Source organism: Phyllopteryx taeniolatus, chromosome 6, assembly GCF_024500385.1.
Source record: "Phyllopteryx taeniolatus isolate TA_2022b chromosome 6, UOR_Ptae_1.2, whole genome shotgun sequence".
NCBI classification, from domain to species: domain Eukaryota; kingdom Metazoa; phylum Chordata; class Actinopteri; order Syngnathiformes; family Syngnathidae; genus Phyllopteryx; species Phyllopteryx taeniolatus.
The window spans coordinates 14927058-14953379 of NC_084507.1; the positions used below are offsets into that span (position 1 = coordinate 14927058).

Consider the following 26322-nt stretch of genomic DNA (forward strand, 5'->3'; position numbering starts at 1 on the left):
CCCTGATACCAAACATGGTATGAGAGGTCCCCCCCAGCACTATCTTGCATCAACTTCAACAAAAAAAATACAAATATATATTTTCTTTTTTCAGTTAGACATTTTTTTTTGGGAGGGGGGGGGCAACAATTTATGTGCAACCAACATCTTCATTCAGCAAAATAGGTCAAAGCACTTCCTTATGGTTCAGGTGACTGGCAGAGCCCTATTTACACAAGATGTAAAACAAAACAAAAATAAATAAAGGTGAAATGATTGTGAACGTTTTAGAAGGTGTTTATTGAAGTGTCACCATCAAAATGTCATCTGTTGTGTTCTGTGATAAATCTGTCTGCACTATGTTTTTAAAATTGAGACCACAGCATATGAAACATACTGTAACCTTTAATCCAATGACAACTGTCAATTGTCCAGAGTTAGTGCTTCTAAATAAATCAACAAACCTGACAGTGATTTAATTATCGAGGACGCAGGAGTAATGCAGATTTTGTTCACATTACTTTTTTTTGTCTTTTTTTTTTAAGAATAGGAACATTTTTATGTCATTGTATTATTCCCTTAAATATGAATCTTTTTCATTCTCCTTTAGCGCATTAAGTACACATCTAATTATATTTGACCAACAGAAAAAAGTCTTGACCCTTGCTTAATTGTGTTCTCTTAAGAATTGCAGGAGTTACAAGGCTGTCATCACAGCAAAATTTGTTCAGTAATAAAGTTCAGTTAGACTGAGTTTGAAATACTACTTTAAAACATCCATCCATCCATTTTCTGAGCCGCCTCTCCTCACGAGGGTCGCGGGCGTGCTGGAGCCTATCCCAGCTGTCATCGGGCAGGAGGCGGGGTACACCCTGAACTGGTTGCCAGCCAATCGCAGGGCACATACAAACAAACAACCATTCGCACTCACAGTCATGCCTACGGGCAATTTAGAGTCTCCAATTTACTTTAAAACAATTCAGTGCAATAAAGTGAATCAATCATAATCTCAGTTGTTGTTCATTTAACTTTTATGAGGTGTGAATGCTTTTTTTTTTAGTGTTATCATTTATTGGTGGAAGAAAATTGCGAAAAAACATTTTATCACCGCACCAATATACTGTATGTTGCAAGTGCAGCAAGATTGTATTACTTGACTTGCGACATGCTTAAACCAAGTAATAACTTTACTCGCCTTGCTTGAAATTTCGTGGCGACTCAACTTGACTCGCTTGATTTTTCCCCCCCTCAGCGACTTAGGACTTGCTTGAGACTTCAAGGTTATGACTTGAGACTTGTGACTTGCATATATGTGACTTACTCCCACCTCTGCCAGAAAGTATACGCCCCAGCCTGCTTTCATCACGGGGCTCATTTTTAGCCCCGCACATAAAATCCATCCAGTTGAAAAGGTGAAAGACTTTCAAGCTATAGCTCAACAATTCAGCACGTTATCAGCACTATTCTTCAAACACATTTAGCGTATTTAGAAACAAAACATTACAATGACTTTGAGGGGGAATTAAACTTAACAAAATCAAATTCAATTGAATTAAATGTATCCATCATCACTTGTTGATGTGCACTTTTTCCACCAACAACATGACTGCAAACAGAGAGGAGCTAGTTTACAAAAGTACAATGAGTGTTGCCAAATTCATTATAAATAAATCATGATTTGGTCACTATACAGTCAGTATATAGGGACTTTTCCAACCTTTAATGGTTGCGGCCTACCAGGGGGAGACCCCGGTTTGAGAACCACTGCTGTACTGTACTGTATATTGGCTAAAAAAATAAAAACAAAGCACACAAGTAAATTTGTTAATCTGAGTTTTTTTTTTTTTGTTTTAAATCTTCATTGCTTTTTTGACAAAAACAGAACAACACACACACACACACACACAAAACATACACTACTGACCAAAAGTTAGGGATACTGGGTAACAGAAATACAGTGGGACTGGAAGAGTCACAGAAAGCCATAGAGGTGGATGTCCTTGAACATTTTCATGTATCAAACTCCTGTTGTGAATCTTGTCATTCAGCTCCTTAATAGAGAACAGCAAGTTGGGCAAAAAAAATTAAAAATACTGAAACATTAAAAAGTTGATATTCAAACGTTTAGAGAAGCATCAAATTAGGTTCACCTGGGTTATTTTAGGTTCATCTTGAAATTTCACCCAGAAGCCCAATATCCCTAACTATTTGTGAGTAGTGAGTGTATGTAAAACAAAAAAACAAAAGTATACACAAATAATGCAATTTCCATCACTTTTTAAGTACAGGGGGTCTTCGACAGTCCCGATCTACACGGTTTTGTGGTTACGATCAAAACATTTTGTTTGCACAGCAGGATAAGAATAGATATCGCTGTCTTTGATTGTTTAATTTATGGCCTAAAAGTGTTTGTAATGCAACTATTTACTGTACAGTAGTCATGACATTTAAAGGTCGTGACGCCGCAAAAAACTAGTCGGTTGTGCGACATCCTAAGAATAGTCGTACCTTGAATTGTGAGTGTGCCAACCAACGAGTTTTCCGAGTTACGAGTGTTTTTTTGCGCTGTGTTGTTAGCCCAAATTTGGGGTATGATCAAACTAGAGGTGCATCGCCGCTAGATGTGCAACAACATCCAGCCAACATCCCATAATTTGAGCAGAGTTGGGGAGTATGCGGAACATGTAACTAAATGACGTAATTTAATTTCAAAATGTATGTAATTGCAATCCGTTACATTAATGGGAGAAAATGTGGAATTAAATTACAGTTGCTTTTGGAAATTTTCACGATTATAATTTTAGTTACATTTGAAAAATAGTCACAAAAGCTCAGAACACATTTTTCCTATAATTCTGATTTTATTACTGCGTTCGCGTAGGTTAGCGATAGATTAACGCATTACGTCGCAGCTGTAGGAACTAAACTCAGTCCCAAACTGCACCCCCTGTACATTGTAGTTGCTTTTTTACTCCTATAAATTCAGGCAGCGACCCTTTTTTATTTGCAAGATCCCTGAATCAAAGCTTAGTCATTTTCCCTTCAGTTTTTTTTTCTCGTAGGACCAAGGGAGAAGACATTTTAAAACCGCCTACTCCATTCAGTTTGACTGCATACTGTGGCAGAAGAAAAACACAGCATTTGGGGTCCTGCATACTGTAGTTGCCTGTGTCAATGCACGAGGACTCTGCGCTAGTAAAATGGAAAAGTGAGTGAAGGTGGAGTCCTCGGTGAGTGGGGGGCGGTGTGGTGGGAGCCATGTGGTATCGTCGAGGGAGAACAACCACGACTGTGTATTGGAGATGGGGAACCTAAAATAATACAAATAAAAAATGAAAATTATGCAAAATATTGCATAACATTATTTTGGGGGCTACTGCTCTTGCAATGGAAGTCATTAAATCACGTGGGCAAACATTTTTGCAAAAGGGCCACATTTGAAAATCCAAGTATGACGTCAAAAAAGGAAAAGAAAAAGAAAAAGAAAAAGGCAAATATGTATGGAAAATATCTTATTATTTGTAATTAATTTAATTGTAATTAAAATCTGATTTAAAAGAATATTAAACAATTATTTAATTTAAATTTGTTTTTCAATGTTGCGTGTATTTATTTCTTATTTGATGATTTTTTTTTTATTTTAACAAGAAAATAATAATTCATGGTTATTTAAAAATATAAAATAACATACAATTTTGTAATTGTGATTTTTTAAAATGTATGTAATTATAATTACTTGATCAATTATTTAATGAAATTAGATTTTTTGAAATTATTTAATTTAATAATTTTTACACTGTTGCATTTTATGTAAAATAGTTAAAATAGGGCGGCACGGTGGACGACTGGTTAGCGCATCTGCCTCACAGTTCTGAGGTCCGGGGTTCAATCCCCGACCCCGCCTATGTGGAGTTTGCATGTTCTCCCCGTGCCTGCGTGGGTTTTCTCCGGGCACTCCGGTTTCCTCCCACATCCCCAAACATGCATGGTAGGTTAATTGACAACTCTCAATTGCCCGTAAGTGTGAATGTGAGTGCGAATGGTTGTTTTTTTATGTGTGCCCTGCAATTGGCTGGCAACCAGTTCATCCCATCCTGCCCGATGATTGCTGGGATTGGCTCCAGCACTCCCGCGACCCTTGTGAGGATAAGCGGCTCAGAAAATGGATGGATAGATGGATAGTTAAAATAGCCTCTTGCCCGAAGATAGCTGAGATAGGCTCCAGCACGCCCGCGATCCTAGTGAGGATAAGCGGTACAGAAAATGGATGGATGGATAATCAAAACAACTAAGTAAGTAAGTAAGTAAATAAAAAAATAAAAAAATACTATTGAAATGTTTATTTTATATAAAAAAAAATATTATTTACAGCAAATCAATTAAATTAGTTAATGAGGTAAATTAATAAAAAAAGAAAGAAATACACATTAAGTAACTGATTTGAGGGAAAAAACTGCCAGGCCTCCTTGTTAACAGAATTCAACAGACGTCAATGGCAGTGAATGTGTTGCCACACATTTTACAGGACTCTTGACAATGCAAACGCTCTGTAGGCCGGATTCAAGAACGGTCCGGGCCGTATGTGGACTGCAGGACATACTTTGCACACCCTTGCATTAGATGGTGCAGGTGTACCTAATGTAATGTCTAGTGTACAGTGACGCTCTTACTGTTGGTCGTGAAGTTGCTGCTGTGTGGCGACACTGATGTGCTGATGTGTTGATCAGGAACTCGTATGGGCTTTGACCCTCTCCCTCGTAATATATCCGCAATCTGCAAAAGATTTCAAACGTGTGCAGTACTCAAAATGGGACTACAGTGTTACATTGAGTTACGAGTTGAATTCTGTCCATAACCAAGCTCAAAAGTCAATTTACTCGCATTTGAAATAAATGTTCCCCTTTGAAACGACTTGAAATGCCATTATTCAATCAGAACCCCACAAAAATCATCACCATTTTTGTTAAGTGTTTTTAATTAAGAAAAATAGAACTGTATTGTATAAAACATAATAAAAGAAAATGTAATTAAATAAACTAATTTTATAAAGTGTAATGACTGCACATACTGTATTATTCATTAGTCAGATGTGTGCCTTTAAGGGGCGTGGCCTAGGGAGTAATGTAGGGTTGGCCAATTAGTGTGAGCGTCTGGGCATGAGTTGTGGCCTACAGCAGCCTCTTGCTCCTTTGTGTGTTTGGCTGTTTGTCAATAAATACCTGAAAATGCATTGGCGACTGTGGCTCTCCTTGCCCACATGTGAGGGCATTACAGTAACTAATCAATTGCTCAATTTTTTTCCACTTGAGCGGTGGCATATCTAATACTCATTCGTAACTCAACACAAATTAAATAAAAAACAAACAAAAAACAACAAAAAAACGACAAGCAACAATTTAAAAAAACTCTAAGTTGGGGGGACTTGTAAGTCAATATAAGTCTTTGCAAGACTCTCAATAGGCCATAGGTGTGAATATGAGTATGAACCCTACGAATGGCTAGCGATCAGTCCAGGGTGTACAACAGCAAGTATGGATAGCAAAAGGTAATAAGTATGATGCACCATTCATGTTTGTCCACAAGATGGGAGGATAAACTAATTGGATTCTAACATCATGGCTTGAATGGAATCCAGTAGATTTTGCAATGGTTTGCTTTTCCCATGACTCGCCTGATGCAGGAAGTAGCATAAGTGGCATAATTACTCACACTCTGTAGTTAAGTATAAGTACACATACTCGTGTAAAATATACTTTGGGAAAAGCATAAGTATCGATACTGTTTTAACGCCTTTACCGAAGTAAATGTAAAAAAGTGAACTCTGCAAAGCACTTAAGTTAAACACTGAAAATGAATTTACCGTCAATTATATACAATATGTGAGCTTAAAAAAAACAAAACACTTCTTTGCACATAAAATGGTTTCCCTCTTTTATAACTTCAAAGTGCTAAAACTGAGAAGATGAAAACTCATGGTCAACAATGGGAACAATGTGTTCCCATAGCCTTGCTGAGTTTGTGAACCAACTGACTAACAAAAAATGCTAAATTAGTTAATAACAAGGCATCACGGAGGAAGACTGGTTAGCACATCTGCCTCACAGTTCTGATGACCCGGGTTAAAATCCGGCCTCGCCTGTGTGGAGTTTGCATGTTCTCCCCGTGCCTGCGTGGGTTTTCTCCGGACACTCCGGTTTCCTCCCACATCCCAAAAACATACAGGGTAGGTTAACTGAAGACTCTAAATTGCCCGTAGGTGTGAATGTGAGTGCAAATGGTTGTTTGTTTATATGTGTCCTGCAATTGGCTGGCGACTAGTTCAGGGTGTACCTCGCCTCTCATCCGAAGATAGCTGGGATAGGGTCCAGTATGCCCGCGACCCGAGTGAGGATAAGCGGTTTGGAAAATGGATGGCTGGAGAGTTAATAATAACGACTTGAAAAAATAAACCTGACTTGAATGTGGTTTTTCAAACTAGACTGAGAATTTATGAACACCAGAAGCTGGTGGTTTTTAGGCTGGCACAAGACTTACAAATCATTCTTGGAGCCGCAAATATCAAACAATTGTCTGAAATAAAGCCATGTATGGGGAATATCTTGCTTCTCTGAATCTGTTAACGCTCTCAGGTTCACAATCCTCCATGTCGCTGCTGGTTTTGCGGCCTTACGAGTCAATTAATCAGCATCTCAACCACGGTAAACTTTACCTCTCTCTGGTTACGACTTATGAAGTAACAAGGCTATTTTGACAAAGTAAGGGGTAGAAAATATAGATATCTGTTTTCAAAAGGAGGGAGTAAAAGTAAAAAGTCGTCAGAAAAATTAATTCTCAAGTGAAGTACAGATACTGTAGTATTTGCCCCCATCTTAAATCCTTATTTTTTGGATAGTTTCCCCATTTCAATGTTTAAGATTATCAAACAAATGTAAATATAAGACAAAGATAACCCAAATAAACATAAAATGATGTTTTTGAATGGTGATTGTTATTTATTAAGAAAAATAAAAAATTAAAATTCAAAGCTACCTGGCCCTTTGTGCAAATGTACCCTACACCATTTAACTGGTTGGGCCACCATCAGCGGCAACTGCTGAAATCAAGCATTTTCTACAACTGGCAATGAGTCATTCACATCTCTGTGGAGATATTTTTGGCCCAGTCTTCCTTGTAGAATTTTGTTAAATTCAGCAACACTGAAGGGTTTTCGAGCATGATCGGCCTTTTTAAAGTCACGCCACAGCATTTCAATCTGATTCAAGTCCAGACTTTGCCTTGGACACTCCAAAACCTTCATTTATTTTATTTTATTTTTAAAAGCCATTCAGAAGTTGAGTTGCGAGTGTGTTTTGTATCATTGTCCTGGTGCGGAACCCAAGTGCGCTTCAGCCTGACATCACTAATTGATGGCTGAACATTCTCCTGCAGGATTTTCTGTTAAAGAGCAGAATTCATGGTTCCGTTAGTCACAGTCGTCCAGGTCCTGATCAAAGAAACCCAAGACCATCACACTACCACCACCATGTTTGACTGTTAGTTTGATCTTTTTCTGAAATGCTGTTACATTACGTCAGATGTCACTCGACACATTCATTCATTCATCTTCCGTTCCGCTTATCCTCACTAGGGTCACGGGCGTGCACCTTCCAAATCTTTAACTCTCATCTCATCAATTCATAGAATATTATCCCAAGTATATTGGGAATCATTCAGATGTTTTTTTGTTTTTTGTTTTGTTTTTTTTCAAAAGTAAGACAAGCGTTTATGTTCTTTTTGATTTTCGCCTTGTAACTCTGCCATGGATGCCATTTTTACCCATTCTCTTCCGCATTGTTGAGTCATGAACACTGACCTTGACTGAGGCAAGGGAGGCCTGCAGTTCTTCAGATGTTATCCTTTGTGACCTCCTGGAGGAGTCGTGGCTGTGCTATTGGGGTAATTTTTGTAGGCCACCCACTCCTGGGAAGGGTCAAAACTTCCATGTTTTCTCAATTTGTGAATAATTGCTCTGCGGTCATTTACTGGAGTCCTAAAGCTTTAGAAATGGCTTTGTAACCCTTTCCAGACTGATAGATGTCAATTGCTTTATTTCTCGACTGTTCTGGAATTTCTTTGGATCGTGTCATTTTCTTGCAGCTTTTTTTAGATCTTTTGTCGAATTTTGTCGGGACAGATTCTTTTTCAGTGATTTCTTGATTGAACAGGTCTGGAGCTAATCGGGCTTGAAAAGGAACTCAGCCTCCCAAAACGTGATTAGCCAGTTATTTCATGATTTAACAAGGGAGGCAATTACTTTTTCACACAAGGGCCAGGTAATTTTGAATAGTTTTGTTTCCCCCTTAATAAATACAATCACATTTAAAAACTGTATTTTATGTTTACTTGGGTTATCTTTGTCTTATATTTACATTTGTTTGATGACCTGTTCTTCAACATTAAGGTGGGGAAACTATGCAAAAAAATAAGAATTTGAGAAGGGGGCAAATACTTTTTCACAGTACTGTACCTACTGTACTTAAGCAAAGTAACAAAATATTTCTACTTCCTTACATCCCAGTTCCCACCACTGAAAATGTCTGTAACCCTGAGTGTCCCGGGAGTGTCCCAACTTCTGCCAAGGCCTCATTGTTAACGGTTACCTTCTTGTTCTTGGCCAGCATGAGGGGTGTGTCGTTGTGGTAGTTCTTGAGGCTACCGTCGGCACCACTCTTCAGCAGCGCTCGCACCACGTCCGCCTGGCCCCGGGCGCAGGCGCTGTGCAGGGCCGTGTTGCCGCTGTACGACGGCATGTTCACGTCGGAGCCACCCTGTGTCAAGGGAACACAAGAACAAGTAACATCTACAGTGGGTCCCTCTTATAGCAGGTCTTTTTTTTTTTTTAAAGCTATCGCTTTTATGGGTCTTTAGAGTTACCAGAATGCCCTTACATGTGGGAAAGGATAGACAGTTGCAGATGCACTTTCCAGCCATTTGAATGCCAAGAAAACATTAGAAGACAAAGACAATTTGCACACTCACGCAGACACTGATGTGTGTGTGTGCTCAGTGTGTTTCACTGTTTTTCCAGTACAGTAAGTGTACTGTAAAAACCCATTAAAAAAAGTTATTCACTTAAAAACGCAACATAGCGGGGGCCATTGTATTACACTTGTATTGGGGCCACGCCGTCAAATATATTGCTATACTATTTTAAATTCATAGTATTACCATATATTGTTGAGATCAGTTTTTCATCTGGAACTGAGTCACAAGCCTTCCCAGGCAATATCTTTACCTCAATGAGGAAGCGGACCATCTCTGCATTGTTGCTCTCCACCGCAAGAATGAGGGGACTCTGACCACTCTTGATGTCCTAATTAAGTGGGTGTGGGGTGGTGGCAGTGTGGAGAAAGAACATAACATATCATGGGAAAAGTCACCCATCTGACGCAGGCGGGGGTGAATGTAAACTGTGTGATGAGTCAATAAATGCAACCATGCTGACCATGGTGTTGATGTCAGCTCCCGCTCCCAGCAGCATGGTGGCCAAGTCTCTGTGACCACGTAGCACAGCCAGATGGAGGGGACTCAAACCTGGTGTGGGAGTTAAAAGGTGGACATGCAGTGTAAAAAGGTGATGAGAGATGGACCAAAATTGTATGGTAAACCCCCTGACGTAAACAGAGAAAAACCGAGACTAATGGACAACCGCCTAAATTATTTTTACGATTGCCTATATTAATAGTGTATATCATAAATATAACACAACCGATCCTCTATAAACACGTTATCCTTATTTCAAACTCATTTTACATTACCGTTAAAAACAAATGTCTGACTGATTATTTTCTTTTGAAAAGATGCAGTAAAGACTGTAATTTCTCTTACCAATCCAGGCTCAACTTTGCTGCTCCCTGACATATTAAGATATTAGTACAGCCGAGATATATAATTTCAACATACTTTCGTGACACTAAATATTGCTTTCATATTAGCCAGGGATATGGCATCATCCTGCGGCATTTTAAGGAAGTACAGATTACAGAAAGAGCCCAAAAATACACCTTTCTGAGAATAGGTGAGTTTTTCAGACAATAGTTGAAGAAAGGATCTGTATGGTATTTAGTTTCTTAAAATTATCACCTGCGACTTAAATGAGGGCAATGCTATACTCTACTTCTTAACGTTTCTTTGTGGATCTTAATAGTGCAGCCTTACCCTGAAAGTTTTTCATTTCCAGGCAGGCGGCAGACGAGGGCAATGAGAGAACCACGGACAGACACTCTGGATGGTCGTACTCGCAGCAGAGGTGCAGAGTCGTCTGGCCGTTGCGGTCCAAAGCGGAAGGGTCCGACCCAGCCCTCAGCAGGGCCTCCACCATGTTTACTTGCTGGGTGATCACTGCCAGGTGAAGGGGAGTCTGTCAGAGAGGTGGTAATAAAAATGATTAAAGGTGAATTAAAAGGTCAATTTAACATGACAATTAAATGTAGTCATAACATGTTTGGTAAGTACTGCACATGAAATGGTAACAGACACAATAAAGTAGAGCCAACGCCTGATTGTTACGCCTTAATATGCGAACTGCTACGACTAACTAACCAAAATACAAACCAAAACAGTGAGTCATAATTTTTACACAGATATACAACTGCTAATTGGCTATACATGAAGGCCAAAACGAGACTGGAGCAAGTAAAACCTGTTGGCATAGACCAGTGTTTCCAAACCTTTATTGTGCTGAGGCAAATATTTTACATTAGGAAAAGTAGTTGACTTGAGCACAAAAACAGTATACAGTATATCGAACAACGGAAGATAAGCTCTCGAAAAAAATCAGTGAATGAGTGAATTTGCGAATGGTGGAGTTTAACTGTACACTGAACCAATGACGATCATGACTTAATTTACTCACAAAATGTAACTTAATTATATACCTTCTGTCATCTAGTAGAAGAGCATTTAATTGTTCTGCCTGTCACTATAAGTCCATCCATCCATCCATTTTCTGAGCCGCTTCTCCTCACTAGGGTCGCGGGCGAGCTGGAGCCCATCCCAGCTATCATCTCAGTACACCCTGAACTGGTCGCCAGCCAATCGCAGGGCACATACAAACAAACAACCATTCGCACTCACAGTCACACCTACGGGCAATTTAGAGTTGTCAATTAACTTACCATGCATGTTTTTTGGGATGTGGGAGGAAACCGGAGTGCCCGGAGAAAACCCACGGAGGCACAGGGAGAACATGCAAACTCCACACAGGCGGGGCCGGGGATTGAATCCCGGTCCTCAGAACTGTGAGGCAGACGCTCTAACCAGTCGTCCACCGTGCCTCACTATAAGTCACTGGCATAAATTATTATGATGATGATAATGATCTCTCACAGTACAGTGGTTGAGAATCGCTGGCATAGACAAACACGACACTAGATGAATCCACTGTTGACCCCTTGAGCAATGCAGGATATTCCCGAGCATGAGGTCAGCGTGTGTCATCCTGCTGACAAACATGTCAACATTGCCAGGCAAGGACACTGGTGTTTAAATAAAGTGATCATACAGCGTAAAGGGAAGTGAACTCTCGGCACATATTTGGACAGATTGGAAGATAAATAGCAACTGAAAAAACACAGTTGCATTTTTGCTTTTTGACTGACTTATTTGAGGTGTGTGTGGAGTTTTAAACCATAGTACTATAGTAAGGACATTTTGCTCTCATATGATATGATATAGGCGGCATGGTGGACGACTGGTTAGCACATCTGCCTCACAGTTCTGAGGACCGGGGTTCAAATCCTTGTTCCGCCTGTGTGGAGTTTGCATGTTCTCCCCGTGCCTGTGTGGCTTTTCTCCGGGTTTCAGTTTCCCACATCCCAAAAACATGCATAGTAGGTTGATTGAAGACTCTAAATTGTTTGTATATATGTGCCCTACAATCGGCTGGCGACCAGTTCAGGGTGTACCCCGCCTCTCGCCCGAAGATAGCTGGGATAGGCTCCAGCATGGCCGTGACCCTTGTGAGGATAAAGCGGTACAGAAAATGGATTGATGGATGGATTGTATGATATACTGAAATGTTCTCATATAATATATTATGTTAGACGTTTCAGTAGTGTGTGCGCAATCATGTGTGTTTCAGTAGTACGTATCCGAGCATTTCAACAGTTAGTGTGCGAGCGTTTCTTTTCACTGTGAGGGAGCATTTCAGTAGTGTGTGTGAGAGTGTTTCACTTTCGTGTGAGAGAGCGTTTGAGTAGTGTACGTGAAAGTTTTTGAATAGTGTGTGTCAGAACATTTTAGTAGTGCGTGTAAGACCATTTCAGTAATGTGTGCGAAAGCGTTTTTGCAGTTTGAGAGCATTTCAGCAGTGTGTGAAGTGTTTCAGTACTTTCAGTAGTGCGTGAGAAAGCATTTCAGTAGTCTGTTTGAAAATGTTTCAATAGTGTGTATGAGAATGTTTATCTTTGGCGTGTGAGAGCCTTTCAGTAGCCTTTTTGAGTGTTTCAGTAGTGTGGGAAATAGCCTCAGTAAATAGATGACTGTTTTAGTAGTATGTGTGAGAGTGTTTCAGAGGTGAATGTAAGAGTATTTCCGTAGTGAGTGTGAGAGCATATCAGTAATCCGTGTGGTAGCATTTCTGTCGTGAATGGGAGAGACATTCAGCAGTGTATGAGAATGTTTCAGCAGTGTGTGTGAGAGTTTTAGCGGTATTTGTGAGTGTTTCAGGAGGAAGTGTGAGAATGTTTCGGTAGTATAATAGTTGAAACCCAGATTTGAACCCAGAAACTCTGATCTGTGAGGGGACGTGCTAACTACTATAGCTCACCGTACTCAATGATGCCTTTAAAAAAATAATAATAATAAATTACCCATCATGCTCAAAGTTAAAGATGACTGACATCTGTTTTCACGATACAGCCTTTCAGTAAAACAATCAATTTAAAAGACAGCCTTTATGGACTCCATCTAATTGCCCCATTGTCCATCAGTTTCCCTGAATCCTGTGACTCACTCACGCACCCACGCACGCACACACACACACACATACTCACATACGCACACACACACACACACACACACACACATTTCATAGTATATGTCAAAAACTGACATCCTGACCTTATCAAACAGGAACTGACCCATCCCTTCTCCATATTTAGGCTTTTAAATAAGACCTTCCTGTAAAAAGCCTCGAGCATGACTAAAACAAAACCGGAGCATCGCTAAGAGGAAGCGCGCGTGTTTGTGCGTGTGTATGTGTATCAACAGCACAAACAAGGAAGAGCAGGAAGGCAGGATAGCAAGGGAAAATCCCTCATCTTTCCCTACGTACTCTGGCATTCCTCGGAGATGAGTGGACCGTGAAAAGCGGCCCAAGGCCTTGATGCCGCGCCAAACAGACAACTGCAAAGAGCCCTTGCTTTCCTGCTTGCACACAAATAAAGTTTTTTTTTGGGGGGGGGGGGGGGGGGGGGGCTGATTGTGTCAAGTCGGTTCATGACAACAGTGGTAGATAAAAGTGGTAGAGAGGCACTATGAGAGAACGAAAGAGAGAGAGAGAAAGAGAGAGAGAGAGAAAGAGAGAGATGCAAGAAGGGAAAGTCCCCGTGAACCACCCTGTGAACCTCAGGTATGTTACGAAACAACCTCGCGCAAGATGAGGAGGGGTTGGATAAGGGGGGTCACGTGACTTCTCGGAATGAGTATATCAAAGTACACACAAACACACAGATGCTTGGTGTGAGCATGTATGTGCGCACCATGTAAAAAATGAAGCAAGTGTCCATTTGTTGTTGTTTATTTGTTTTTGTTGTTTTTTGTGTACAGTGTTCACCTGCTATATCACGTTTCACCTAGATACGGTGGCGCGCAAAGGGGAGGGGGAGTTGCGTCTTTTGGGATATGTGGTTTTGAGACTTTTTGTGGGGATACTCATGATAGACATGCCTACCAAATTTGATCTAAGTGATATTTAAATTTGGTAGACATTGGACAAAATCTCTAGTGAAGTAACGTGAGAGCTTCAAACCAAAATGGCAGACTTCCTATGTCTTTTGGGGCATGGGTTCTTGACACTTTTTAATGGGTTTACTCACGATAGACGCCTACTAAATTGCAGGTGTCCCTAATATTGTAGTAATTGCATTCTTAGGTGCATGCTGATCAATCCTGAAGGATTTAATTACACATTGTGTGTGTGCGTGTTCATGCGTGCGAGTATCAAAAGTCATATTGTCGTCATTCAGGGGCAATCGAGCACTTGCAGTGTTGTTCATGAAGGGGACTGATAGTGACACTGTCAAAATTCTCCATGCACTCCAACCACAGAAACACAGTAAGGGGCAGTAGTAATGGAAATATTATCTTGTTCTTCTAGCTGTTCTGTAATAAAACACACATTGTGACTAGGCATGAATGGGGGGAAGTTGGCAGGAAAGTAAACATGCAAGACTTTTTTTTTTTTTTGCAGAGGGAGGGTGTGAGGTAAAAAAAAATCGTTTAAGTGCAGACAGACAGGATATCACAAAACATGAGATGAGATGAGAAAAAGATAGAGCCGGTGTTATTTCTGGTAATTGGGACACCTCGGTGCGGTGAATCCCCCCGAGCATGAACGTCTGCATGCCTCAGGTGACTTTAAGAACCCTTGACACTAATTAGTTTTTCTTAATAACAACTAGAACAAACTTGTACATATGTCATGTGCAGCATGTCATGCACTGTCTGGAATAAACGTCAAGTAAAGAAACACGCCTCGCGTAAGCCGTTTATTCGATGTCCTAGACAAGGTCCATGTACTTGTACGTTCTTTGGCCTCACAAGGACGACAATTTAGCACACTAGTGCACTGAATTGTCTCTCACTAATAAGGACAAAGAGTACTAGTAGTACATGGACCTAAAACTGGATATCAAGGATATGGAATAAATGCTCAAACGGCTTGCCATATTCGCCACCAATCATGAAACTAACAACATGGACTGAAAAACTTTATTTAACAGTAGTAGGCTTTTGCACTATAGTATTTTGGGGGGGCAGTACTTTCAAAAAACTGTAGGATTTTGTAATTAAAGTGTACAGAGCCCCAGACAGGACATGGAAAAAATGTAAACATTGTGACCACAATATAGATAATAACATGTACACAAAATTAAAATTTATGGCCACAATGTATGTAGAAGGTGTGTAAAATAAAAGAACATGTTGGACATATACAGTAGGTAAGCAAATGAAGCACGTTTGTTTGTTGTAAACTGTTATGTCCTTTAGCTTCTAGAGAAGGTCCTGTCCAGGAATTATATTAATATGATTAAGTTATATTTTTTGCACACAGTATACCTTTTTCCTGTCCACAAATTACCATTTTGTGGGCATGTTACAGTATATCCTACTATATTGTGACATATTTACATGTTTTTCCTCCGCATGTTTTGTCTGGGACTTCATAAAAATGTGCACTTGTAATGAGCAGAAAACTGACATATTTTCAGGGTCGCTTGCTTCGTTTTAGAATTTGTACGAAAAGTGCAATATGGCTAGTAGAAAAAAGACATTTTTGGGTAAGTTACTTGAAAAAGCTTGATTTAATAGAAAACTGTCATATTTCATGTGTTAAATGCTTCATTTATTTTGTAAGATTTGGTGCAAAAGTGCACCGCTACTAGTAGAAAATATACATATTTTTAAGTTTTTGGTTCATTAGCAAGAGCTTTATTTTATAGGATTCGTATAACAAACAAAAAAAGGTGCCCTACTTTTGGTAGAAAAGTCAATATTTTGGGGACATTGCTTGAAAACGCTGTTTATTTGATAAGATTTTGAATTAAAAGTGCATTGTTATTAGAAAATGCACATATTTGGATAGTTTTTTGGTTATTTGCACCTTGATTTTACTAATGCAGGAGTTGGGAGCCACACTTCTATGTCTTTCGCAAGATGGTAAATCCCTAAATAAAATCCCTTCTGCGATGGAGGCTGGGCAAGAGGTGAGCATCGATGAAATAAAATAAAATACAGGAATACGCGCACGATTTTGCACGCCGTGCTTGTAATTTGGCTTGTGGCGAGTACGGGTGGTTCGAAATAAAAAAAGGTGAATTCCACTGAATAATCACGAGCCACGAGAGTATGTGCGATCAAAAACACAAGGCGAGCAGGAAACAGCACCACTTCCTCTTTCATTCTTTTCCATGTCTGCCTCATTAGCAGGGCGAGGCAGGGGAATGTGGTTTACCTGCTAAACGGACACAAGTTGCATCATGTTGTTCTGATGGATGCTTTGATAATCTCGAAGAGTCTTTAAAATCCACAGTCAATGACGAACGATGTTAATGACAATGTGTGCATAATGGGCAGCAATAGGAATGGTGTAATGCGTTGGTGGTTTCACCTGTCGGAGGTTGTTGTAGAGGTCGAGGCTTCTGTCTGCGAACCTCAGCTGATGGATGATTTGGCGTACGATGGCCAGCTCCCCTTGCACCACTGCTATATGTAGAGCTCTGTAAAAAAAAGAGCACAATTGGGTATCCATATGTACTGTATTTACACGCTACTGAAAACGGAATATTTGGCTTTCAGGTGAAATTTTAAGATGAACCTAAAGTGAGTGTCATCAGCAGTTTGCAACAGAGAGACTGGAAGAGTCACAAAAAGGCATACAAGTGGAAATCCTTGGAAATTTTCATGGCTCCAACACCTGTTTTGATTGCCGTTCAGCTCCTTATGAGAGAACAGCAAGCAATGCAAAAAGTAAAATCTGATGACTCATTTTATTATCTTAAATTGCTCAATATTAAAAAGGTTAAATTATTAAGGATCCTGTTTACAAGATTTGACAAAAGTGGAAATTTTCTATTGCCTATTTTCACATTAGGCGGCACGGTGAACGACTGGTTCGCACATCCGCCTCACAGTTCTGAGGACCGGGGTTCAATCCCCATCCCCGCCTGTGTGGAGTTTGCATGTTCTCCCCGTGCCTGCGTGGGTTTACTCCGGTTTCCTCCCACATCCCAAAACACATGCATGGTAGGTTAATTGACGACTCTAAATTGCCCGTAGGTATGAATGTGAGTGTGAATGGTTGTTTGTTTTTTGTGCCCTGCAATTGGCTGGCGACCAGTTCAGGGTGTAGCCCGCCTAGCTGGGATAGGCTCCAGCATACCTGCGACCCTAGTGAGGATAAACAGTATAGAAAATGGATGAATGGATTTTCACATTATCTGTAAAGTAAAAGATGTATTTCTATTATTTGTGTGGACGTTGACACAAGTTAATTATTGAAAAGAAAACAGTTTCAAAACTTGTTTGGTATCAGGAGAAATTAAACAAATCGGCGGAGGGAAAAAAACAATGAGCAAGACTTGTTTTGATTATTTTAAATTTGGAAATAGAATTTTTTTTTTTTTTAAGGCCATATCGCTGAACCAAAACACAACACTGAGAGGAACTTAAATGGCCAGTCAGTATTACTTACACAATTTCACTTCACATAGTGATGACTTTAAACAGATTTCCGATGCTAATATAATAGCAGTCGTTTGCGGTGTGTTTTTTTTAGCTTTGATTTTAGAGGAAAACCGACGAAGGCGCACACCCGTTGAGAACCGCACTCCCATAATCTTGCTTTTTTATTTTCATGCGCCATTAGCTTCCAGTAAGAGTCACGCTGCAGGGTTTACATCACTTCCTGCCGCCGCGAATGATGGCTGCATTCTGCTTGGGGCCACGCGGCATGAAATCCAACGATTTTAGCATGAGAAGGGGCTTTTCTTGCCAGACATTGTGCAACAGGAAACCGTCACCGTTTCTCGAGAAGATGTTCCAAGCACCCTTTGCACAGGACGTGCCAGGGCATTGTTAAATGTTGATGAGAGCGCCTTTGTTGAGAGATAGAAAGAAAATGCGGTAACAGATAGGAAGCGTCGTGAAGCTGTGAAGTGAAAAAAAAGCAGAACATGTATGCGAAAGTGTGCAGCTGCTACTCATTCCTGTAAGTGAGCTCATTACAGCTGACGACGTGTGTCAACAAATGCCTCTGCTTGCCATCAGCTGTAACTTGCCTTACAGTATTAGGCATTTATTTCACCACGATTTAAAACACTTCCCAGGTGTCTTGGTAACACGTTTGTGACATACTGTTGTCAGAATACCCCAAGGATCGTGAATAACAGACGTATTTTTACATTTGGGCCAAACACAAGATGCTAACACTGCAATCTCACTGCCGATAGAGACTCTATTGCATTGGATGAATGCAGCCTTTTGCAAACATAAAGTTGCAATATATTGTACGCAACCCATTTGTAATTACCTTGATTTCTGCATAAATTGTTCAGAAAATGTGATCTGATGTTCATCTAAGGCAAAAAAAAAATACTAATAGCACACTAACCAGAATATGTTTCCATGTTTTTATTGAACACAACAGGTCAACATTCAGAGTGCAGGGTGGAAAATGTATGGGAACTTTTGGATTTAATAACTGGCTGAGCCTTTGGCAGAAATAACCAACCGCATCAAGCAAACCTGTAGTTGCAGATCAGTCTTGCAAAATATTTTGGACCATTCCTCTTTACAAAACTGTATGGCAACTCCTCGGGAGAGGAATAGCACTGCTGAATTTTAGCCATTTATGTATAGACAATCTGTCTTACCATAGACTGATGGATATCAAGGCTCTTAGAGATACTTTTGTGACCCTTTCCAACTTCATTCAAATGAACAATTGTTAAATCTATCGGCAGTAAATCATCTCTTTTGTGCAAGGCATGGTTCACATTAGGCAATGGTTCTTGAGAATAGTAAACTCAAAACTGGCTAGTGGTTTATTTTATTATTATTTTTTTTTTTATAAGGCTTGAAACAGCGGCTCAGTTGGTAGCGCGGCTCGCATCCTGACGCTGACTGTCCGCTATTGAAGTGTCCTTGGGCAAGACACTGAAACCTAAATTGCTCCCAGTGGGCCTGTCAGCGCCTTTTATGCCAGCAGCCGGTCATTGGTGAGTGAATGTGCGTGTGAATGTGAGTGCTTCAGTGTTGCAAAAGTGCTGTATAAGTGCACTCCATTTACCATTTTTAGCATATAACCAACAACCACAATTCTCCTCACATTGAACATCCATCTAAATTGGCTGAGGAGCCGAGGGATTGAGATACTTTTCCCATAGGGCACTGTGAATATTTATGTTTGTTCAATTAAAACATACAAATATATAACTGTATGCAGAGCCAACGGAACCAGGGGGGCACAGGTGCCATGCGCCCCTCCTCCCCACACACACACATCTTTTGGCCTGCATTTGATGTGCCCAGGTGCTCTTTTTATCACATATGTTTTTAAGATTTCACACCCCTTATATATTGTGCTGGGCGGTGCCTATCTGAGCATATGTTGCTTATCAGTAGCATAATTACATGTATCAACCCATCAAAGTGTTGTGTATTTAATTGTTGAACATGATGGCCCTCTTTGTTGAATGTACCCCCTGCGCCCTGTGCCCCCCAACTCCCCAGGTTGTTCTGCCGTCTCTGACTATAAGTGAAGTATTAGTTCAAGTAGACCGTGTTTGTCTATTGTTGGTCAGATCAAATTTCAGGATCAATTTATGTAGTATGCAGTTAATTCCATAGGGTTCACATACTTTTCTCTTGCAACTGTATATCATTTTAATGTCATTATCGTTATATCAGCATTATCTTTGTAGATTCTGGAGGTGTACCTAATGCAGGTATCAACCGTCTGTGTGCAGCCTCAAAATCACGCCTATTCTCCTCACTACCTCCACCAATTTGTCTCCTTTTCTCATAAGGTGAAACTGCATCGAGTTCCTGGAAGTGGGGCAGACAACACGGCCACATGCAGATAAGTTGCAGCAGATGCACTGCCGCGACACAAAATACATCAATGTATCAAGTATGAGTTTGAATTTAAAGTCATAGTATCTCAAAAGACTTCAGATCAGTGAGCATAATTTCTGCAAGATTATTTCTTTATGTACGATTAAAATAATAAATTATAATTAAGGAATCAGGGCGGCAGGGTGTACGACTGGTTAGAACGTCTGCCTCACAGTTCTGAGGACCGGGGTTCAATCCCGATGATAGCTGGGATAGGCTCCAGCACTCCCGCGACCCTTGTGAGGATAAGCAGCTCAGAAAGAAATTAAGGAATTTAACTAAAATTTGAAATTAAGAAATTAACTACTTTTTTAAAATGTGTCATTAAAATGTGCTAAATAATTTATTAATAAGGAAATAATAATGGATCCTATTTTATTATTGAAAATAAATGTAATTATAATTAATGAACCAATTATTTACTGAAATATTTCTTTAGAAAATGTCAAAATGTATCTGTTAAATATGTGAAATATTTTTATTTTAATACTAAAAAAGAACATAATCAAATTTTTTATTTTATTACTTATAATTCATCCACCCACCCATCCATTCTCAACACCGCTTATCCTGGTCAGGGTCACGGGACGCTGGAGCCCATCCCAGCTGGCTTTGGGAAAAAGGCGGACTACACCCTGAACTGGTCGCCAGTCAGTCGCAGGGCACATATAGACAAGGACAACCATTTGCAGTCACATTCACCCCATCACTGAGTGGGAACTGAACCCACGCTGCCCACACCAAAGTCAGGCGAGTGTACCACTACACCATCAGTAACCCTAGTTATAATCAATTTAGGTAATTATAATTAACTAACCAATTACTTAAATTTCAAATGTGCATGTAACGTGTGTAAAATACAGTGGCTGAAGTATTTAACACGTCACCATTTTTCTCATTAAATATCTTTCCAAAGGTGCTATTGACATAAAACTTTTACCATATGTTGGAAGCAACCCAAGTAATCCATACATACAAAGAAAGTAGAACAAATGAGCTCAGAAATTAAGGTGTGTGTAATAATGTGAAATGACACAGGGAAAAAGTATTGAACACGCCAAATGGTATTTATTTAATACTTTGTACAAAAGCCTTTGTTTGCAAAGACGCCTCCTGTATGGAGAAACTAGTCGCATGCATTGCTAGGGTGTGATTTTGCCCCATTCCTCCACACAAGCAGTCTTCAAATCTTGAAGGTTCCGTGGGCTTCTTTTATGGACCTTGAGTTTCAGTTCTTTCCATAGATTTTTGACTGGGTTCAAGTCAGGTGATTGGCTGGGCCATTCTAGCAGTTTGAGTTTGTTTTCTTTGAAATCAATTGAGAGTTTCCTTGGCAGTATGTTTTGGCTCATTATCCTGCTGAAATGTCCACCCTCGTTTAATTGTCATCATCCTCGTAGATGGCAGCAGATTTTTGTCAAGAATGTCTTGGTACATTTGCCCATTCATCCTTCCATCAATAATGTGAAGTTTACCAGTACCATTTGCTGAAAAGCAGCCCCACACCATCATGTTCCCATCTCCGAACTTCATTGTTGGTATAGTGTTTTTAGGGCGATGTGCAGTTACATTTCTCCTCCAAACGTGGTGTGTAATATGGCCTCCAAAGAGTTCAATTTTGCTCTCATCCGACCAGACTATATTCTCCCAGTATTTAACTGGCTTGTCCAAATGTTGTTCAGCAAACTTTAAACAAGATTTGACATGCTTTTGTTTTCAGCAATGGGGTCTTGCCTGGTGAGCGTGCATACAGGCCATGGCGGCGGAGTGCATTACTCACTGTTTTCCTTGTGACAACACTACCTGCTAATTCCAGGTCTTTTTGAAGCTCTCCACAGGTGGTCCTTGGCTCTTGGACAACTCTTCTGATTATTATTTACACTTCTCTGTCAGAAATCTTGCAAGGAGCACCTGATCAAGGCAAATTTATGGTGGTATGATTGACTTTCCATTTACGTATTATGGCCCCAACTGTGCTCGCTGGAACATTCAGAAGCTTAGACATGCGCCTGTAATCAATGCCATCATTATGTTTTGCAACAGTTACTTTGCGATGGCCTTGAGACAGCTCTCTGCCCTTACCCATCATGCGATCTGTCTTGACTCATACCTTGGCAATGTGACCTTTTTGTAGGCCATCAGTCAGGACTGAACCAGCTGATATTCATTTGCACTGACAAGGGGCTGGATTGCTGTTTGATTACTGATAGATTTTAAGTGTTGTCTTGGTTTTCCATGCCTTTTTGGACCTCCCTTTCTTCATGTGTTAAATATTTATTTCACCCGCTGTAATTATCTCAGTAAAGCATAATTCATGACTAATTTAATTATAATTAATGAACCAATTATTTAATACAATAAATAAAATGGTTGACTGTATATTTAATATATTTATTTTGCAAATATATTTTAATTTCATTATTTAAAAGAAATCAATTAACCAACTATTTAACGAGATTAATGGTTAAACATAAAAAATAAGAAATACATTTTACTCCATACTTTGCCCATCCAAAACCTGGAGTTGTGCTATAACGCAGGCTACCCACCTCTCCACCAGCCTTAAGTACTTTTATGTACATAAGAAAATCTTATTCTAAAAGTAATATTTAAGTACATCCCGTTCCCAGCACACTCTGGTTTCCTCCCACATCCCCAAAAACATCCGTGGTGGGTTGATTGAAGACTCTAAATTGCCCTTAGGTGTGAATGTGTGCGCGAATGGTTGTTTGTTTATATGTGCCCTGCGATTGGCTGGTGACCAGTTCAGGGTGTACCCCGCCTCTGGCCCGAAGATAGCTGGGATAGGCTCCAGCACGCACGGGAATCTAGTGAGGATAAAGCGGTACACAAAATGGATGGATGGATGGACGTTCCCAGCACATTAGGACAAAGCTTGCATGAACAGTCAATGTAGCACTTGCAGCTAGAACTTGCTAACCCACGCTGCCCACACCAAAGTCAGGCAAATGTACCAGTGACTTCACTTGTACTTCAATTAGGTATAATAAAAAGTACAATTCGACTAGCTTTCAAGCACCATCAAAGAAAGGCTGGGATACAGTGAAGGCTCACTTAATTGTGATTCATTGTCTGCGCCACCGCTGTATCGCTGATTTTAGAATTATTATTATTATTTTTTTTTTTTAATCATTTTTTACAGTATATAGGCAAATCCAAATTTATTTTCACACACCTTCAGTGTAGTACCACATTGTGCCTCAGTGTATCAGACCTCACTGAGGTATCCTGGAAGAGATGAAGCATGTAATTAACTGCATAACGAAAAGGCAGATAAGGTCTCCAAGTTCCAACTAATCTTCAGTATTGGTTGTTATTCCTACAGAGCAGAGAGAATGTATGCCTGTGGGTATTGTTGCATACTCTGTTTGTATGTGCTGCTGCTCCCTAGTGTTACCTGAATGAGTTCAATGAATGAAAGTTCATGAACTCGTTCATATCACTCAGCTCGGTTGCTACCTCAGATTGTGTTTGTACGTTGAGTACTACAGTTTTTGTTCTGATTCCTCTTTTTTTTTTTTTTAAAAAGGACCATTTAAGCAACAAGTTTTTCCTCATGTTTTTGTGACCGTAGGGTGAAAGCTGAAGCTGACTACTAGTGTGGACTGAATGGGTTGCAACAATGGGGAAATGCCAGTATTTTGAGGGTAATGGCACTCAGCAATATATTGGGAAAAAAAGACCTATCAACTAGTTCATTTGTGGAATTATGAACTATGACCTAAACTACCGGTAGTTCATTTTGTGAACTTCAAACTAGTTTGTGTAGAAAATGAACTGTCCCAACCCTGCTGCTCCCTCTGTAGTAGTTGTTTGAAAAAGGATCATTTCCACCTACAGATATGCTAATTTCCACTTGCTTGTCTATGGCATTCTGCATTATACTGTACGTTAGCATTATGCTACCGAAATTTTGTAAGAATTTAAAAAATATCTATTAAAAAAATATGATTTGGTTGAACATTTAGATGTTTAAATATACAATATTTAATCCTCTTGTTTTTTATTGTGTCGGTTTTACAGTAGACTTCAAATGGGAGTGACAGGCATCTTGAAACAAGCATGCTGTGCCTCTTATATGTAGAACTGCGCGAGCGAGTCTTTTTGTTTCCTCAAAGTGATGTTATGTGATAGGTGCCCATTTCTCGACAGTGAGAGAGTGAGAACAGGTACTATGGAATTCTTTAAAAAAGTGTTTTTTTAAGATGTTTGCATGTGTGGGAGTGATTTTAAAAAATACTACCAAAAAAATTAAAAAACAGTTTTATATGGTCTCTCTATATTGCAGATTTTCATAGATTGCAGGTGGGTCTGGAACGTATCCTTCACAATAAACGAATGTTCACTGTAGTTTTATTTATTTTCGTCCTCCTTTTTACATTTGTATGACAGTGAAGAACATTAAAATGGTTGTTAAAATATCGCCTGAACTGTTAAATAAGTTTACAGATGCCGATGACACTTTAATTCCATTAACATGCTTTCCCATGGGGGGAAATCAAATTAAATGAGAACAGAAATGGACACATGACCTGGGCCGTGTGAAGTGAAGCATCGTCTGACTTGGATGCGAGGAGAAAGCGCACGTCAGAGAGCACGCAGTAAGAGAAAGATGACGTCAATAATGTGAGGGAGAGCAAGAGAGAGAGAGAGAGAGAGAGAGAGAGAGAGAGAGAGAGAGAGCGGTAAATGAGGAGGTGAGAAGCGGATGTTTGGTTTTTGGGCTTATTCATTCAGAGGCCCAACTGGCGAGGTGCACATACCTGAGAAAAACCACACTCTGTGCTTGTCCTGACCCCGACGCATCGCATTGACGTAAGGGGCGACGCACGGTGGCCATCACATTGCACACAAAATTATTGGATGAAAATTGCGCCTTCCTCTTTGTTGCATTAAGACTTAAAAGTAGAGGGGGGAAACTTGCAGCCTGTGGGCCATATAGGCTCCCTGAGGGCTTTTACTTTTTAATGATGACATTGTATTCAAACCCTATACTGAAGATATTTGGTGTATTTTTTTTTTGCTTGTTGTATTGATATGCAACTCTAAACACACACACATACACACTATACTACTCACAAAACGTTAGGGATATTGGGGTGAAATTATTGTAAATAAAAACAACATAGAGAAGAGTTTGCAACATCAATGTAGTTACCAGACAAGCTTAGTTTAGCTTGGTTTATTTCTTCCCTTAATACTACTTTCTTCCCGGCAATCTGGATGCCTTGTCGCACCATGCTGCCTCGCACAGTACTTTTTACTGTGACAGATATCATTTTGCATGTGGTGCAGAATGTGAAAATCAGAATGTGTGTACCCCAATTTAGATGAATGATTATAGATTATTATGGTAAAAGTCCTATATGTAGGTGTTTTTAATTGGGTGCCATAGTCAATTTTGAGCAATATAAAGCCTTCCCTTGTGAGACGTTTTTCTATCTATCAATGTTTAAAATGTCCAGAACTAAAAAAAACTATAAAGTTGGTAATGACCATACAGTGGTGCCTTGATTTACGAGATTAATTAGTTTCATGACTATGCCCGTAACTCAAAACACTCACATCTCAAATGAATGGAAATGGCATTGATCCATTCCCGTCCCTAAAACAACAAGGTTCTTTCAGGTTGTTTTGCAGCCTGCACTTTGTGCAAACAGGAATTTGAAGGTTTTACAAAAAAATGAATGGATGTTTATACGTGGTCAAAAATGGCCACAACTAAGCTGAAAGGGTATTAAAATCAAACAAGGTTCAACCGAAAATAATTTTAAAAAAGGGCCAACAATGAAGTCTGTTAAAGCTAGAGTCTGTAAATATTTTTCATTTTCACCAAAGCCCCTACTAGAGGAGATGACAATGCTGATTAAGCCTATAAACTCATCTAAAATCTTGCTGTACTTTTCAGTATTTGATGTTTTATATTTATTGTCTACCAGAGGCACTCCCGCGCTGGCTCGCTGAAAATTATGTAGCGGAAGTGACATTTTACTGAGCAGTCGGTGGAGTGGGGCCCCTTGTAAAAAGCTATCTAAACAGATTATTTTGCAATTTTATAGCAGAAAATAATCCCGCAATTACTGTGTAAACCACCCAGAAATTGCTACGACAAACTCAACACGTCATTCCAAGCACGTCTGTTTGATTCTTTGTAAAATTAATTGTCAATAAAGAAAAAAACAAAACTAATCCAAGAACCCCTTAGCTGCCCAAAAAGGTGCATGACAGAAAATACATGCACTGAAAAATGGATCCAAAAAGCGCAGCAAAAATAGGGATTGACTCACTCTGTCTTCATTGTACCGCCTGGGATATTTCTGTCTGATATCGTCATCACAAACGCAGACAGGTTTCGATGTGGAAAGAAAACAATAACAGCTGTCTGCCGCAAACAGAATACAGCATACGCATCTTCCCGAGGACCCCTTAGCTGCCTGACAAGGT

At 39.8% G+C, this 26322-nt stretch overlaps 1 protein-coding gene across 2 annotated transcripts in view; it reads right to left on the reverse strand.

Annotated features, from left to right (window-relative positions):
• Positions 1–256: 256 nt before the first annotated feature.
• bcl3 (BCL3 transcription coactivator) overlaps positions 257–26322 on the reverse strand; it is a 29131-nt gene continuing 3065 nt past the window's right edge. Inside the window, exons 3-9 of one of the 2 annotated variants that reach the window (XM_061777130.1) lie at positions 16352–16460; positions 10177–10378; positions 9464–9552; positions 9254–9331; positions 8619–8786; positions 4650–4752; positions 3021–3290 (exon numbers count right to left, since the gene is read on the reverse strand). In XM_061777130.1, coding sequence (XP_061633114.1) covers positions 3172–3290; positions 4650–4752; positions 8619–8786; positions 9254–9331; positions 9464–9552; positions 10177–10378; positions 16352–16460 — 868 coding nt within the window. In that variant the 3' untranslated portion in view covers positions 3021–3171. Of the gene's footprint in view, positions 3291–4649; positions 4753–8618; positions 8787–9253; positions 9332–9463; positions 9553–10176; positions 10379–16351; positions 16461–26322 lie in introns of both variants that reach the window. The other variant, XM_061777129.1, reaches the window with a different exon arrangement.